The sequence below is a fragment of the Solanum tuberosum genome, unplaced genomic scaffold (genome assembly GCF_000226075.1).
Source record: "Solanum tuberosum cultivar DM 1-3 516 R44 unplaced genomic scaffold, SolTub_3.0 scf00116, whole genome shotgun sequence".
Lineage (NCBI taxonomy): Eukaryota > Viridiplantae > Streptophyta > Magnoliopsida > Solanales > Solanaceae > Solanum > Solanum tuberosum.
Window position 1 is genome coordinate 1329354 of NW_006239040.1, and position 16583 is coordinate 1345936.

Consider the following 16583-nt stretch of genomic DNA (forward strand, 5'->3'; position numbering starts at 1 on the left):
GACGGAGGGAGTACATGACAAAGTTTCCCAATACATGGGGAATATACTTATTCCCAGATTCCCACAATTTCCATAAATACATGTTAATTTCAATTTCTTTTAAAAAGGCTACAAAATGGTAGCCACGTGTGAAACATTTCTTTTCTTCCCTCTATTTTCCAATATAAATTATAAAGAACACAAATTTGAATTGACAATTAAGAAATAAAATTTAAAATTTGAATGGCAAGATAAACACTTTAATATAAGTTAGTAAAATTTGAAATAAATAAGTTTTGCACATAACAAGATTGTTATACTAGAGCTCTTATACGACTTTAGGCACTTGCACTTGGGCTTGGTGACATAACTCAAAGCTCAAAAAGAGTATAATTGATGCTATATAACTATTTGGGCCATAGAAGAATTGTTGTGAAATGAAGAAAACATAAAGGCATAATGATGCACAATTTTTTAAGTTTTCGACTCGATGTAAAGTATCTGCATTGAGTCTGACTAAATACAAATTCACATCGAAAAGTCTTAATAAAACAATCCGAACAAAGACCACTTCATGTCCTAATCTGACTATGAAATAATATTTATCGCCCCACCACCATCCTTATTTAATATATCATGAGCAAAAAAGCTTACCATTGGTTAATTTGTATTAGAACATAGGCTACCAACATACCAAAACCAAGTAAAAAGAAAAGAGTAATAAAAAAATCATTTTTATTGCCAAAAGAATGATTAGCCCAAGTTGATTATGTACACTAGGAACAAAAAATTAATTACCAAAAGATAATGGTTGGGAAATGAGCAACAAGACATGTATAATACATGTTAATTATCTATCACCAATTAATACAATTTTTTTTTTAATAATATTAATCTATTTATTAACTTAAAATGCTTTCTTTTGCTTTCTTGTATCCATAAAATTGGACTTTTTCCCAACTTGTCTTTGTTCTCTAATTTTTCCTTGCAAAAAATCATCACCATTTATAGTAGTAGTAGTGTCTTGTCTCATCAAGGTTTGTTGATAGTACCATAAGCCCACATATAACATGAACACTGCAAAAATAAATTGTAAAATTTGTCAGTATAATAATGTTTTTCATTTTGTTAACTAAATATTTGAATAAAAAAACATTCAATTACTCCCTCGTGGTGTATCGAAAACATCCTCTCTACCTTCACAAGATAAGGATAACGCTGTGTACACACCACCTTCACCAGACCCAACTTGTGAGATTAAACTAGGTATGTGTAGTCAATAATTCCCACGTTCCAAATATCTTGACACTATTTTCTTTAATTTGTTTTTAAAAAACGATGCATTTCTATATTTGATAACAATTACTAACTTTAAACTTCATATTTTAGCTTTAATGCGAAGCTTTTATAACTATAAAAATGTTATGATATGTGTAATACCATATATCGACAAGTTATATTATGTCATGTTTAATGATATCATGAATTACTCCATGCAAAGTCAAACTATGTTTGCTCAAACTCTATTAAAACATTGTTGCACCTATGTTGGATCCTCGAGACGTGACATTTTTGGAGGATTAGACACGCACGTGGCGATATTTTTGAAAAGTTCGAACAACAAGAATATCAAAAATTAAAACAGAGGGAGTATCATGTAAAAGTTATAGATACTATTTTTACCTGCCCATATTCTGGCAATGATTGAAGAGAAATTCCATACTAATGTGAAGATTGCAAATCCAATAGCTTTTTTGTGAGTACATGATTCCCAAGCATCTCTAATGTATCTTATAAAAAATGTACCTTCACATAAAAAATAATTCACAAAGTACATTATTAATTGGTCTATATAACATAACAATAATGACGACATACTCAATGTAGTCCCACAAGCAAGGTCTAAGGAGGGTAGAATGAACGCAACACAAAGTCACAGACCTTACCCCTACCTTTGTGGGGTAGAGAGGATATGTTTCTGGTAGACCCTTGACTTTGGTTTAACATATAACAGAACAACATAAACAAATGTTCCGCCACCGTGTACTATAACTTTATTAGATGTTCCAAAATTTGGTTATGGCAAAAGCCCTACATGTTGTACTACCTCTGCATACTTGTGACAAAAACTGCCAAAATTTGATTATGATTTATGGCAAATTAGCCCCACACCAACGGTATTATATATCCACACATACATGAACCTTTTTTAAAATAATGATATTCACTATCAAATCAAAGTTGTAGTTTTCTGAATAGACATTTAAGATTATGATAGATTTTTAAAATAATTATAACTATAACGGTGACAGGTTCTCTACCCCCACAAATATAGGGGTAAGGATGTAAGTTTTGCGTATATTCTACCTTCTCTAGATCCACTTGTGAGATTACACTGGATATGTTGTTACGTTGTTGTAGTGGTGGTAAATGTTTAAGAAGCTAAACAAAATGAATCGATAGTTTTTTTCTTTCTTACCGTGAGAGGTTAACTGTGTGGAATAAGAAGAGCACACTTTTGGTATGAAGAAAACTCCAAAAAAACCTGCAAAATAGGGGTTCAATAAGAGTTTCATATCATATTGCATAATTTTTTCGTATTTATTGTCTGCTGAAAAATCAAAAAGAAAAAACTAGAACAAGTTTTATTTGAACTGTTTATATATATAACATTTAGAGAAAAAACTCACCCAATTTATACAGTTTCCAAATAGTTATATAGCTGCCAAATTTAGCCAAAAGAAACAGCAGAACTGCCATCTGCCAGAGGTAAAATTTTGTCAAATTCCCACAAGTTCACAAGATTAGGAAAATAATTGAAGTAACATGGAAAAACAATAAAACTTATCTGCACTTGATATTTATAGCAACCAATAGACACATGATATATATTTGGCACATAGACTTCTATCCTATGTTGCTCGAATTTTCCAAATACGTTGTTGCACCTGTATTGGATCCTCCATAATGCACTAGTTTTGGAGGATCTATCATGGACTAAGCGCATTTTGAAGAGGCCAGGCAACATAACTTCTATTACTTAACCATGATTAATTTATGTTTTTTTTCCTCTCGATTGAATTACTTTGTACCTATGCTGGTGGAAGGTAGCAGGTACCCCGTGTAATTAGTCAACGTGCACACAAGTTGGCATCATTGAATCACTTAATTATAATAACTGATAAGATTCGGTGTAAACATCAAGTGCGGACAATGGAAAAACTATAAAGAACATTGATATCAAATGGAAATGTATGAACTTTTCTTTACCTTCATTGTAGTCGAAGGATCCCCAGAAAAAAGGGCTCTGATTTTCAAAAGAAACTCATTTATTAAAGGAAGAATCAATTTCAGTATCCACAGTGCTTCTTCTTCGCCTACTACACATTCACTTGATTCACCAATATCAATAGCTCCCCTATTTACACAGACACAGACACACAAAAAAAAAAAAAAAAGACTATATAAAAATCAATTCGAATGGTAGACAAAGGTTATTGGATAATATCAAGATTTGGTAATTTTACAATGAACTTAATTTTGTGCACTGATGGTGTATAAATTTTTTATACCATCAGATCAAACTGACTTATAACCTATGTTGCTCGGTCTCTTCAAAAAAAGTCAATGAGTGCGTGTTGAATCCTCCAAAAGTAGTACATTTTTAAGGATCATACACGAGTGTCACAACATTTATAGAGACACCGAACAACATAGCTTATAACATAGGTAAACTCTTTATAGAAAATATGATATGCAACCAACAAAATACGGTAATAATAACTTGTTATAACCAGTTAAATTGCATTGATAATATAAACAAATTTAACACTGCCAATGCATGTTAATTTAAATAACTTTACAATATAATACCTGTGAATGAGGGATCTAAAGAGAAAGATTGCAGCAAGATAGATCAGACCCAAGTAGGCGAGTGCAGAAATGAAGCTGTAAAACGCCGTTATTAAGAATAGTTCACTTCAATATATTTTGTTAAAATGATTCAAGAATAAAGAAATAGAAATCTGATTTTTTTTTGAGTTAAAGGTCCCAATTACCTGATATTGAGATCTTGAGTATACGAAGATGAAATGATAACAAATGTTCCAATTCCAAAGACTAACGCTGATTTTGATACATTTCTCCACATCACTAAATCAACTGCAGAAAATGTTTTAATAGAAAATCAGAGCTAATAGTTGCAGCGTAGTTGCTTACCCTGAAGGACACGATGTTTGTACTTAACTAACCAATGTAACTTAAGCAGTTAAGAATTAAAGTGAGATATGTATTAAACTTCCCCTCCAAACAATTCTAGGCCAGTCCAGGTGAGTGAGTTGGTCAATGCTGGTCAAAAGTTAGTGCCCGCTCCCGCTCCAACATATGTGTAAGAGGAAATACTAATGAAGTGAATTTTCATTGTTTCGTTTCCTTTTTCTTTGAAACGATTAGCAGGAAGGCAGTAGCTCCTCCTACATATTCGTATGTAGATCCTGAACTAAGGTATGATTGCGAACATTATTGAGGTCAGTTTCTATGGGATATGGGTAATAGGGAAATGCCAAAGTCCGAAAGGTATGATCAGTTTTCACTCTGTTCGTACTGAATACCGGTAATTCCCCACCACTTGCCCAACATTTTAATAGAGGGGCAGGGGCAGTAAGCGGTGAGGACATTCGACCTATAAATAATAGGTGCAAGTAGCTTGAATTCAAGTGACAAATGTGTGTATGAAAGATACATGTCATGCATTCATTGATTTAGAATAAATAGCGAACACGAATAAATTTTACCATAGATGCAGTATCACATTGAGTTCTAAAATGATATTAAGAGATTGAACTTACCCAAGCTTTGTAATTTGCTATATTGTCTAGACTGGAATTCATCTGAAAATGCAACAAGATTCAAAAATGAATTCAAAATCAAGCTTCGAAAACAAAGAGTCAATGAAACATAAGTTAAGTAGCGCATTTTTGGATGATGCAACACATGTACAACAACATTTTTGGAGAATCCGAGCAAACATTGAATGAAGCATAACATAAAAGGAAATGCAGGCATTTTACCTGATTTGGTTCTTGTTGCACTTTGATGAATATTTGCATTGACAAAAGTAGGAAGGGACTGTTTCATATTAATTGAAGAAATTGGCATTTGCCTTTTATTATTGTACTGAAATCTCTTCTCTTCAATCACAATCTTTTTAAGCTTATTCTGTTCTTGTACACTAATTTCTTTAACTTCAACACTTCTCTTATCATTTCCCTCGTCGATTTCTTCCTCCAATACGTCGTCCCATTCTTCATCATCTTCATTTTCAAGACTCTTTTCTAATTTATTTACAGATTCAACCTCAGATACCGCATTGCTTGTGATAAATTTCTCTTCACAAATACCAAACTCCTCTGATTTTGTCTTCTTAATCCCAATTGATCCTTCAAGATTCTTACTTGACTCCTCAAGATTGGATTTTTTCACATTCCCATTAACAGACTTATCAGATTTCAGCTTTCTCAGCTCAGAACTTTTCTTGCTCTGAATTGGGACTTTTTTACAAACCCCATCAGCAGAAACACTCAAATCTTTACGTTTTTCATCCAATTTTTTCCTCAAATCAGATCTTTTACTAGCTATCTGAAAAGGGTTCCCCTCAAAACTCTCACTTTTCCAAGTTCTCTTTGTAATCCCAACAACCCCATCAACAGAAACACTCAAATTTCTACATTTTTCATCCAAATTTTTGCTCAGATCAGTTTTTTTACTAGCAATCTGAAAAGGGTTCCCCTCAAAACTCTCATTTTTCAAAGTTTTCTTTGTAATCCCAGCAACCCCATCAGCAGAAACACTCAAATCTCTACTTTTTTCATCCAAAATTTTGCTCAAATCAGTTTTTTTACTAGCAATCTGAATTGGGTTCCCCTCAAAACTCTCAGTAGTTTTCCAAGTTTTTCTCTTTCCACTCACTAACCCAACATCAAGATTTTCTCTTTTTGGCCCCATATCCAACTTTTCATCCACTTGAGTATTAAAAACACAATCTTTGTCATCATTTTCATCTGGGGTTTCTTCAATACTACTATTACTAAACACTTTGAATCCACCTTTTACTTCATCAAGTTTCATTCTATTCTCCCAAACTGAACCTGTTGCCACAACACCATTATTTCTTGATGATTTGCTCCTCCTCCTATTGCCCCCTTCCATATTTTTGCCTTTTTTCACTCTATTGATGATTCAAGATTGTAATGAGTAGTATTGATTTGTGGGGTTTCACTGTTTAAGCTAAAAAAAAAAACAATGGAGTTTGGTGAGAAATCAAAGTTTGTCAAAACAATGAAATTTCTAAAACAGAGAGAGAGGAGTCTTTTATTTTGCTCTTTTCCACCCTTTTAAGAAGTTGTTCTTTCTTTAAATAAATAAAAATAAAAAATTGGATTAATTATTTATTTTTCTTTTCCTCTTTTTAGGATCATTGAATATATAAAAATAATGTTAAATAAAATATATTAATAATGTTTGTATTAGACATACTTGCATTAATTGTGCATAGATTATTTTTTGTTGCATTGTTTGGTTTGGTGTTTTAAAAATAATATATATTGAATAAAAATATTTATTTACAAAAGTATTGTCCAGTTTTATGGTTAGTTTTATGGTGGAAAAGATGTAAAAGTGTTTTTGAGGGATAATTGAGTCTTTAATCACGCTAATGCATGTATTAAATCCTTTTATATTACTAATACCAGAAATTCATCATATTAACAATACACTCCTCAATATACAATAGAGTGTATAAGTAATTTTTGCATTAGTTATATATAGCATGAAAAAGTGTACCAAACAAAGGACTATTAAAACAAAGTGTTAATGCATACATTATTTTTGTTAATACACTTTACCAAACGTTTCCTTATTTCTTTATTCTTTTGCACTATCCAAAAAAAATAAAAATAAAAAAAGAAATAGGATAGTACTAATATAGATCTATAGCTTCATTATTACCTTTTGAGAGTTTGAGTTTGGTTTTAGATGCATTGAATTCTAGCTAATGTTTTTGTTATTTAAGGCAATATTTAATTTTATTGAAGAATATACTATTGTTGAAACATAGAAATTACAAAACTAAAACAAAAAAATACAAAAAGTGTTTTTCATATATAAATAAAAATTAATTTTTTATATATTAATATAATTTTTTGACGAAAAAAGTTTGCTAGAATAAACCTCTTTTTGGCTTAGTATATGTAATGATGCATAGAACTCACAAGCTGTTTTTACTCAAATGGAAACTTTAATGGACTATATGTTACGTTAGAAAATTTATAACCATTGAGGATATGAACTATTCAACTTTTTCGAATCACAATCAAATTATTTTGTTTTATTATTCTTTTTGTATTATTGCCTTCATGTCATACTATATTAAGAAGTATTGGAAGTATTGGAAAAATACTTAGGCCCAAAGTTAACTTAACTATCGAGATTTTGACCTATTTAGATACATACTTTGTGAAATGGTATTATCTGCGATGAAATGTATTATTTCAGATCAATTCTTTATTGCAATCGCTTTAGAGTAATTTTCATTAAGAAAAAATGATAACTAATATGTTTCACTTATTGAACAAGATTCTATTATTATTATTCATAATCCCTAAATGCCGAGGACATCCTTAAAATAATCTTGTAATTTCTATAAAATAAAAAAATAAAATTATACAAACTTTGAAAGTGATATTTTTCTTTAGTGGGATGAGAGTGATTAATTCAAAGTCTAAAATATTTTTCTTTTAATATGAAACTTTTTTTTTTTAATTTACGTTTACTCAAAATTAATCAATTCAATACCGAATAATTGAAAATATTGAGGATACTAGTGCAATAAAAAGACAAACTAGCTACAAAATCCTATTTTATATTGTCCTATATATACCGACCTATCGACAATATTGTATGTATCAAATATATTCATCTGTTCCAAGAAGATAAGGGTGCAGAGACAAAATGAACCTATAATTTTATTTCTCAGTAAACTCTTTTATTAAATTAAATATTATATTTGATCATGATTTCGATTCAAATCATCTTCAACATATTTTATTAAAACACATTTTATTAACCTCATCCAACAACCTCTCCCTCCCTCAATTCATGCCACACATATTGTGGTAATCTTAAAAATAGAACTCATAAATTTAGTTTTGACCAGATATTATCAAAGATATTTTGTGTTATTTATTGTGTTAAAAACTATTATTAATAGTAAAGACATAATTTTATTTTGTTTATACATGACGAAGTAGAGAGAAATACAATATAGTAAACTTTTGTTATATGTAGGATGTATTTGAAAAAAGAGAGCGAAATATCTATGTCTTAACCTACAATTCAAATTCATAATTTTTTTGTTACATGACAATAAATTTATCAGTTATGGAACGAGTGTCCTTCCTTATTAAGAGTACTATTTTTATCTTTTGCCTTTTTCTGCCATGTGAATCCAACAATCTATAAATTAGTCACAGGAAGCTGCCCCCTTGGATTTATTATTTATAGAAAAACTGTTTTTTTTTTCCTTTCCACCGACACTTGCTATTTACAATTACTTTTTTTTTTTTATAAGAATATAAAATGATGAATTTTTTTATTTACATTTAAATCTTTCGTACTATATTATTAATTTTCACCTACAAAAGATATATTTTTTATATTAATGTACTACTTCTGGTCGTTTGAACGTCAAAGTAATGTTTTTAATTGTCAATAATGGAGTACTTTTTAATACCCTAATATCTTTTTATAATATCATTATTTGTTCAATATATTTTTTTATAAGAATGTTGTTATGGATGAAAAATCGATTTCATAGAGAACTTGATCTATATAGTGGAATGTTTAGATAAATATAGTTGGTTATAGAGAAATCTGACGGTATTTATTGTCAAAGCTCCTCAATTTTCTTCCAAATTGAGAAAGCAATATAGGTAACCCGCTCAGCTCGTACAAAATTTTATGGATTGAACTCAAGATAATTTGAATTGGTTTCAATTTAATACATTTTAAAATAATTTTTAATTGAACCCAATTTAATCTTCAATTTCAACCTGTTTTAAGACTATTTATTTGCATTTAGTGATAGCAAATGATTGGATTGAGCCAAATTTGAATGGATTATAATCCACCCATATTTTATATGGGTATATATGAATTCGGTCTAATATGTTTTGAGTAAAATAGTTCTAATCCACTTTAATCTCCTAAAGCCAAAACACATTAAATCAATGTTAAATTGCTACTACCCCAATACTAACACCACCCATCCCTGTATTACTATTATTTGTTTTTTTTTAAAAATAATTCTCATACAAAAAGAAATTTAATTTTTTTTCAACCTTCTACCCCATACCCACCCACTCCACCCCACACCACCTGCCTCATCCCACCCGCACCTCTACCACCCCCAATTTTTCAATTAAAAAAAAGCACCCAACCTACACATTCAGTGGCGGAGCCAGAAATTTCACGAAGAATGTTCAGAAATTGCACAACAAAAAGTCTTTTGAAAAAGGGAAAAAATAAAAATTATTGCTAGTGAGATTCGAACACACAACAACAAGGTGTTTGAAATCCATTTAAAAGTCTAAAACCACTGAGCTATAACAATCTATTGTGTCAAGAGTGTCCAAAATATGTTATTTAATCACTTAGTGTATTATTTTATTTGTATATACGGTATTTTTTTTCGACGAAGGGCATCCCGACCCACGATGTGCCTACGACCCTGTACACATCCCTCACCCTTCCCCTACCCCTACCCCCACCCCCACCCTGATATGAAATTTATACAAAAAAAATTTAAAAAAAATTGTGATCTTAAATTACAAATATGTTGAATGTATCACAATGTCTCCTAATCTCATAGTCTTAAATGTGTCACGTGGAAAGTGAAATTAAAAAGTTGCCAGAAAGAAAACAAAATTTTCTTTTTTAGAATGAACTAAAAAGGAAAGTAAGACAATAAATTGAAATGAAAAAGAATTACATTGATGATAAGGATGACGTGGCTTTAGGTATCTTTAGGTTAAACCCCAATAATAATGTGTAATTAATTACCTAGACAATATGTTTATATATTCTTAGCTTGAATATAAACACATATTTTTGCATATTGATTTAATATATAGTTAGAGACTTGTCCTACTAGGTAGAGTTGGCTATTACACTAAAAGGTGTTAATAATAAATTAGTACTTTCCAAATAAAATTTGTCTAATATAAAGTTAGTACTTAGTACTTCTACTTTTATGAGTTGAATCGTGAAAATAAATATCGATGCTTGTATTAAAATAGAAAATTTACGTCACACTCTTTGAATTGCAATCAATTCTATTCTAGAATTAAGACCTTGCGTGAACGTGAAATGTTTGTTCTAACGAATGATTCTTTTTAGTTAAAAGCCCCAACACATTATTGTTTTGACATAATATTACATTCCAATAATATAATTAACAAGATCCAAAGATACATCCCCCCTACCCCCACCCCCACCCCCACCAACAATTTTTGTGGGGTATTGCTTCTCTTAGTCATAGATCCCTAACCTAGCTATATATCTTTGTATTTTGCTCATCTCTAAACCTAGTTTAATTATCTACGACTTGCTTGTACTGTCGTTTGGTTACGCTTATGTAGTAGGAGTAAAAATGTGAATGTTCCTAGGAATGTTTTGAAATGTGTGCTATTAAAGTTGGAGTATTTACTTATCAGACCAAGTTTGAGAATTTGTTTATGTAGTATGACAATGAAAAATGTATCAATAATCTCCCACGTAGTAAGTGACACGTACGACAAATATGGATTGCTATAATATTTAATATATATACAAAGGCATGGTGGCAAAAAATAATTAATAAATTAATTGAATCGAGAGTGGAAACACAAAACACAAATAGTTCAAAAACAAAACTAATATAGCAGAAAATTGTTTAAATAGAAGCATATGTCATCTCTAGGGAATTTTTACTTTTCACACACCTTGGAAGCTGAGGCCAAGCTAGCGGGGCAGAACCGCAGAAGGGGCTCTTAGTGAAAATCCTACCTCCACCATTGTCCGGAAGTTATCCCGCCCACTTACTAACTTCCTAGACATACTGCAAAAACATTGGAAACAATTATTCTAACAAAACATGTGTTAAAAATGGTCAGTTAAAACAAATAAAAAGGAGCATCAACAGAAAGCTTACCTGTTAGAGAACTGTACAGTGTGCATTGCCAACTTCTCCACACAAAAGAATGTCCACTTTCCATTTCACCATTAGAATTGCCTTCCTCCCAAGATCGACGGGGATACTTCACTTTGAAACTATTAAGAAAATGAACCTCGGGCCTTAGCTCAACCTCAAAAATTACCTGATGAAGTGAGCATTGTCCAAGACCATGTAAGGAGATAACCGTTCACTCACTGATCAACAACACGAGAAAATCAAACAGAGATGTACATCATTTACCAGTTCACCACTCACCATCAAGAACTGATGTCTTACTCCCCAAATCTTCAATCTTGGGAAGCTTTGCTACGATATGCAACAACTTCCAATATAGTTCTGGAACGAGTGAAAAAGCTCAGACAGCTTGCTTCAGTCCATTGAGAGCTTTGTGATGTCTGCAGTCAAGTCAGTGATGTCATTCTGCTGGAGAACATGCTGATTGATATATTGATTTATGACTAGTCACATTTGTTCTTTTTAAAAAGAAAATCAGCTGTGTCCAGCTCGGGGAGACTTTGTAGATTACCATCCCACCCCTCTATCCTTCTCAACTTAAATACTATGCTTTGGCTCCCCAGCAAGACTCGCACTCGTGATGTACATACACCTACCACACATCTCACGCTGTACTACCTTTACCGTTGAACCAAAGCTCAAGGCTGATAAATGACTACATTTTTTCTTTCTGATAGCTGAGAAATCCGCTGTCTCCAGCTCCGAAACTTGGTGGATTACTGGCCCGTTCTTCCATCCTTCTCAACTTAAATACTAGATTTGGATCCTCAGTCCTCAGCATGTCTCGAACACGTGATGTATGCCTACCACACATCTCACATTGTACTACCTTTACCGTTGAACCAAAGCCCGGGCTGCATATATATGATTACATTATTTCACACTATACTGAACGATCAAAGTTTCAAGTCTTCTTATGATCTGAAGCACTTGTCCTCTGTTTCTCCTTAGCTTCTTTCTCTGCTTTCTTTCTCTCGAACTCCAGCTGCTTGCGATTTTCCTCTAAGGCTTGATTGAACATTCTTTGGAAGCTCATTAATGTCGAGACAACTAGGAGAAAAAGTACAATAGAGGTAAGCTGGGGATCATCTCATTCTAAAGAAGAATTGTTTTAATAACCACAACTTAGAGGATATTAGTATGAAAAAAGATATTAGATATATCCATATGAAATTTCTAACAGCTTTTGTACTGACACGACTGAAAATAGTAATAATTGTAAATATTGATTTCAACAATAAAAAAAGAACTCCAGAAAGGAATCAGATAGATGAATGAATGTTGTCGAACATCTGAAGCGAGTGCACAGAACAAAAAGTATAGCAAGGAAGAAGAGGAAAATGAACTTTTGAGTAAAATAGCAAAGATAATTGAATTTTCGATACAAAAGAAAGAAAAGTGACTTTGATCACCTATTTCTAGTAGTTCAGCGACCATTTTAGTAATAAACTCTTGGTTGCCTTGATTAAATATTACCTTGTTCAAATGGACAACGAGCAGGGTCTTCTCCAAAATAAATAATCAGCGAATCCACATTTTTACCCTGTCACATGTGGCAGAAAAGGCACCAGACAAGGAATATTTCAATATCGTCGAAGTACTATAAGGACAAAAATACCTGTGTCACAAAAGGACAGACATACCACATCAGAAAAAAGTTGAGCCAAGGAACTGACTTCACCTTCAGCACAGCTAAGAAACTCCGTCAGAGCCTGGCAAGTAGAAGATACACACACTAATGAGAACACCGGTGTTCTACAATATTTTTTTGTTTGTTATCCTGACAAAATGTCTGTAGCTAATTAGGAAAACTTTTTGATTGCTATTGTACAGTGCTGAACCGGACACCACAGTTATAAAAATAATGTTATTGTACAATCTCAAATACTGGTCTCCTCTAAGTAGTAGGGGTTCCAAGAAGAAAATATTAGAGTTTGTCAGCGTGTTGGAACAAGAAAGTGATTACATAACAAAGACGATCATAAATGGTCTGAAATGTAACAGAATCAGTATATTTTTGGATTAGTTAAGCAGATAGATTACCTTACAGAAATTCTCAGACATTAGTCCATCATTTTCTGACATGGACAGCTCGTCTACAACTTTCTCCATTCCTTTGCTAATAGCTTTCATTTCCTCTGCCAAATATTTCAGTTGTATCTGAACAAAAATGGTATTGACTCAGTATTTCCATCCATGTCTCTAATGATTAACTATGTCATTAGCCGGTTCAAGTAAAGATACCTTCAATGCGGGTTCCAAGCTGGAAAGATCTTTAGAAAAATCAAGTAGTTCAGGCAATTTGTCCGTAAGGATCTGGCGGAAAAAAAATCATGAACTATTCTGCAAAATATGATTGTCACTAGCACAAGTAAAAGTTACTTCACATGCATTTTGTCAAGATAAAACCTTTAGTTTTTTCATCTTTTTATTTTTCCCTCTGATAGGTAGATAAAACCTTAAATTTTCATGCTGCATAGCCACCTTAAAGAAACCTTGATTGTCAAGAAGGATTGTGCTTGCTAAGATCAAGTGTTAGAGGTAAAGCGATATCAACAAGATGAAAAATCTGGCATTAAACATCACATCTACACACCAAATGCATGAGAGTGATCTTATTATGATCTCGTCAAGCATATAACCCCGTTATTCTGATCTCGTCAAGCATATAACCCCGTTTTTCTGATCTCGTCAAGCTATTTTCCGAGTGAAGATCCTTACCTTGCAAAGATAATGCATGAGAGTCATCTTATTGCTCCATGAACGTGTGTCCGTTAGTTTAAGGAGGCTGTCTAACTTGAACCCAGCAGCAGACCCTATACCGGTAGCATCAAGACAACAATAATTGCTCAAAGAAACACCAAATGGATAAGAATAGCATTCCATGAATCAAACACACAACAAATATTTCTAAGACTAGAAATGCATTAAGCGTTGAGAAATCAATGATTTTTTTAATCTTTCTATTGATATGCTAAAGTTGACAAGTAAAAATCAATGAATTTATTTTTACTGTAGTTGACAAGTAAAAGTGAACAGAAGGAGTATAATTCTGCAATTCTACTGCCCGGTTTCCCATCCTTTGTCTCTTATAAATCAAACAAAAGAAGAAGGCAATAAGACATAAGGAAAATATGGTGAGCAAAATATGCTTCTACTAAGAAACAAATAATAACCAACCTCTTGCAGTTCCCTGGTTGAGAGCATTTCCCAAATACAAAATTGTCTGTAGAACCCCTTTCAATTTCGATGAACCTCTGATCTGCTTAGGACATTGAAATGACACGGGATAGACAAGGATGTTAGAAAACATTTGAGTGTAATAAAAGATTGATCAATAAGGGAGACAAAGAAACAGAAGTAAAATATTTGCCTGATCAGTTGCTGAATTCACAATATTCAGATTGTTCCTTAGCTCAGAAATCTGAAAACATTGTAAAGAAAAAAACACCTTCAGCAAGATGAAACCCCACACTTATAAATGCAGGCAGCCGATGCACTGTACTCTCACCTGGGATTGAAACTGAATCGTAAATGAGAAAACCCGTAGCTTGGACTCTATTCGTGGGACTTGCATCAGTTCTAACATAAACTGTTACAGAGCCATAGAAATATTATGTAAACTACATGAAAAAGTCCCTGAAAGAGAAACTGATATCAAGAATCAAGATAAGGTTATTCAGAATGGCATTGGCAGACCAGTTCACATCTACCCAACTTCTCTTTTTCTCCTTTATAACCCTGCAACAGAAACGTTGGATAAATGAGTTCGTCAACAACATTCCTGTTAGAATATGAATAGGTTTATACAATCCTACTAGAATAGGAATAAGTTTATACAATCCTATTTAGAATAGAATAGGAATAGAAATAGGAATAGTAAATAGTATCCTACTTGGTAAAGGATTGTATTGTAGTGTCTATAAATAGGGTCTCAATGTAATAATGTAGACACGACAATAATTCAATAATATTCTTCTCCAATATTTCTCACATGGTATCAGAGCCTCTACGATCTTGGTAAACAATCAAAGAGCTTCCGTTGCCGGCGGGCGGCTATTAGCCCGTCCGGCCAACGATTATGTTAGCAAAAGTTGGGTCACCATGTATTTTTCTGGTGACTATTTTTTCATATATAATTTATGTAGCACCGTGCCATCATTCCGGTGTACTTACTTTCTTATATCTAAGTTGTGTAGCTACCGTGCCTATCATTCCGGTCGTACTACTTTTTCATATTTAATTTTGTAGCACCGTGCCTATCATTCCGGTGACTACTTTTTTATATATAATTTGTGTAGCACCGTGCCATCCTTCCGGTTGACTACCTTTTTTTGCATATCTGATTTGCGTAGCACCGTGCATCTCTCCGGACTACTTTTCATATTTAATTTGTGTAGTACCGTGAATTTTTTTGAACTATTTTCTCATATCTGAGTAGCATAGCATCATGTGTCTTTTCAGTGACTTCTCAGATTTGATATGCATAGTTCCATTCGTCTTTCCGGTGACTCCTCAAATCTGATTTGCATAGGGTTGTGCTATCATTCCAACCCTATCCGTACAATATTTCTTTTTTCAGTAGGGTCGTGCCATCATTCCGACCCTACCCATATTATTTCTCTTTTTCAATGGGGTCGTTCCATCAATTCGAACTATCCTATATAATTTCTATTTTCTAGTTGGGTCGTGACATCATTCTGACCCTACCCATATAATTTTATTTCTTGGATTGTGACCACTTTTAGCCATCAAGTCTAATACTCCGACATATGAGCATGTTCCGGCCAGTTTTTGGGTGACTTGTTTAATATCGACTAATTTATTGATTCCAACATGATCCATACTTTATACTAGATTTTGAGCACTTTGTTGCTCAGGGGGAGTTTAGTAGCCTTGTATGTCGATTATGTGAGTCAGTCTTTGCAAGTTTGGTTTGGAAGTTCACCACTGGAATTTTATCACTCTGTGTTTTATCGGCATTATGCATCAAATTCAGTATTTCATGAGAAGACCAAGCACATTGAGATTGATTGTCAATTTTGTGAAGTCGAGTGATCAACTTGCAGATATCTCACCAAGCCCCTCATCAGTCCTCGTGTTAATTACATTTGTAACAAGCTAGGTACATGAATTGTATGCACTAGCTTGAGGGGGAGTGTTAGAATAGAAATAGGTATATACAATCCTACTTAGAATAGGAATAGGAATAGGAATAGAAATAGCAATAGGAATACTAAATAGTATCCTACTTGGTAAAGGATTGTATTCTAGGGTCTATAAATAGGGTCTCAATGTAATAATGTACACAACAACAATT

General features: G+C 32.7%; 2 protein-coding genes across 4 annotated transcripts in view; both read right to left on the reverse strand.

Moving 5' to 3' along the window:
* Positions 1 to 700: 700 nt before the first annotated feature.
* Positions 701 to 6361, reverse strand: LOC102594008 (reticulon-like protein B21). Its single transcript, XM_006350034.2, has 9 exons — positions 5049 to 6361; positions 4827 to 4868; positions 4038 to 4140; positions 3853 to 3927; positions 3250 to 3397; positions 2670 to 2739; positions 2459 to 2524; positions 1663 to 1785; positions 701 to 1056 (listed from the first exon to the last, which is right to left on the reverse strand). The coding sequence occupies exons 1-9, from the start codon at positions 6184 to 6186 to the stop codon at positions 887 to 889; spliced, it is 1935 nt and encodes a 644-aa protein (XP_006350096.1). The 5' UTR covers positions 6187 to 6361; the 3' UTR covers positions 701 to 886.
* Positions 6362 to 10871: 4510 nt separating this feature from the next.
* The window catches only part of LOC102594339 (formin-like protein 13), a 14598-nt gene continuing 8886 nt past the window's right edge, over positions 10872 to 16583 (reverse strand). The window contains exons 9-20 of one of the 3 annotated variants that reach the window (XM_015309873.1): positions 14963 to 15004; positions 14775 to 14855; positions 14637 to 14687; positions 14444 to 14525; positions 13985 to 14079; positions 13508 to 13579; positions 13307 to 13423; positions 12907 to 12975; positions 12740 to 12806; positions 11504 to 12313; positions 11225 to 11390; positions 10872 to 11131 (exon numbers count right to left, since the gene is read on the reverse strand). In XM_015309873.1, the coding sequence (XP_015165359.1) occupies positions 12168 to 12313; positions 12740 to 12806; positions 12907 to 12975; positions 13307 to 13423; positions 13508 to 13579; positions 13985 to 14079; positions 14444 to 14525; positions 14637 to 14687; positions 14775 to 14855; positions 14963 to 15004 (822 nt within the window). In that variant the 3' untranslated portion in view covers positions 10872 to 11131; positions 11225 to 11390; positions 11504 to 12167. Of the gene's footprint in view, positions 11132 to 11224; positions 12314 to 12739; positions 12807 to 12906; positions 12976 to 13306; positions 13424 to 13507; positions 13607 to 13984; positions 14080 to 14443; positions 14526 to 14636; positions 14688 to 14774; positions 14856 to 14962; positions 15005 to 16583 lie in introns of those variants that run through there. The other 2 variants (XM_006350035.2, XM_015309874.1) reach the window with 2 other exon arrangements.

Coding starts and splice junctions, on each gene's coding strand:
- LOC102594008 (XM_006350034.2), bottom strand. CDS start 6,186: ATGGAAGGGGGCAATAGGAGGAGGAGCAAATCATCAAGAAATAATGGT. Junction 3,398..3,852: donor TTTAGATCCCTCATTCACAG/GTATTATATTGT, acceptor CTGTGTAAATAG/GGGAGCTATTGATATTGGTG. Junction 2,525..2,669: donor TTGGAAACTGTATAAATTGG/GTGAGTTTTTTC, acceptor CCTATTTTGCAG/GTTTTTTTGGAGTTTTCTTC.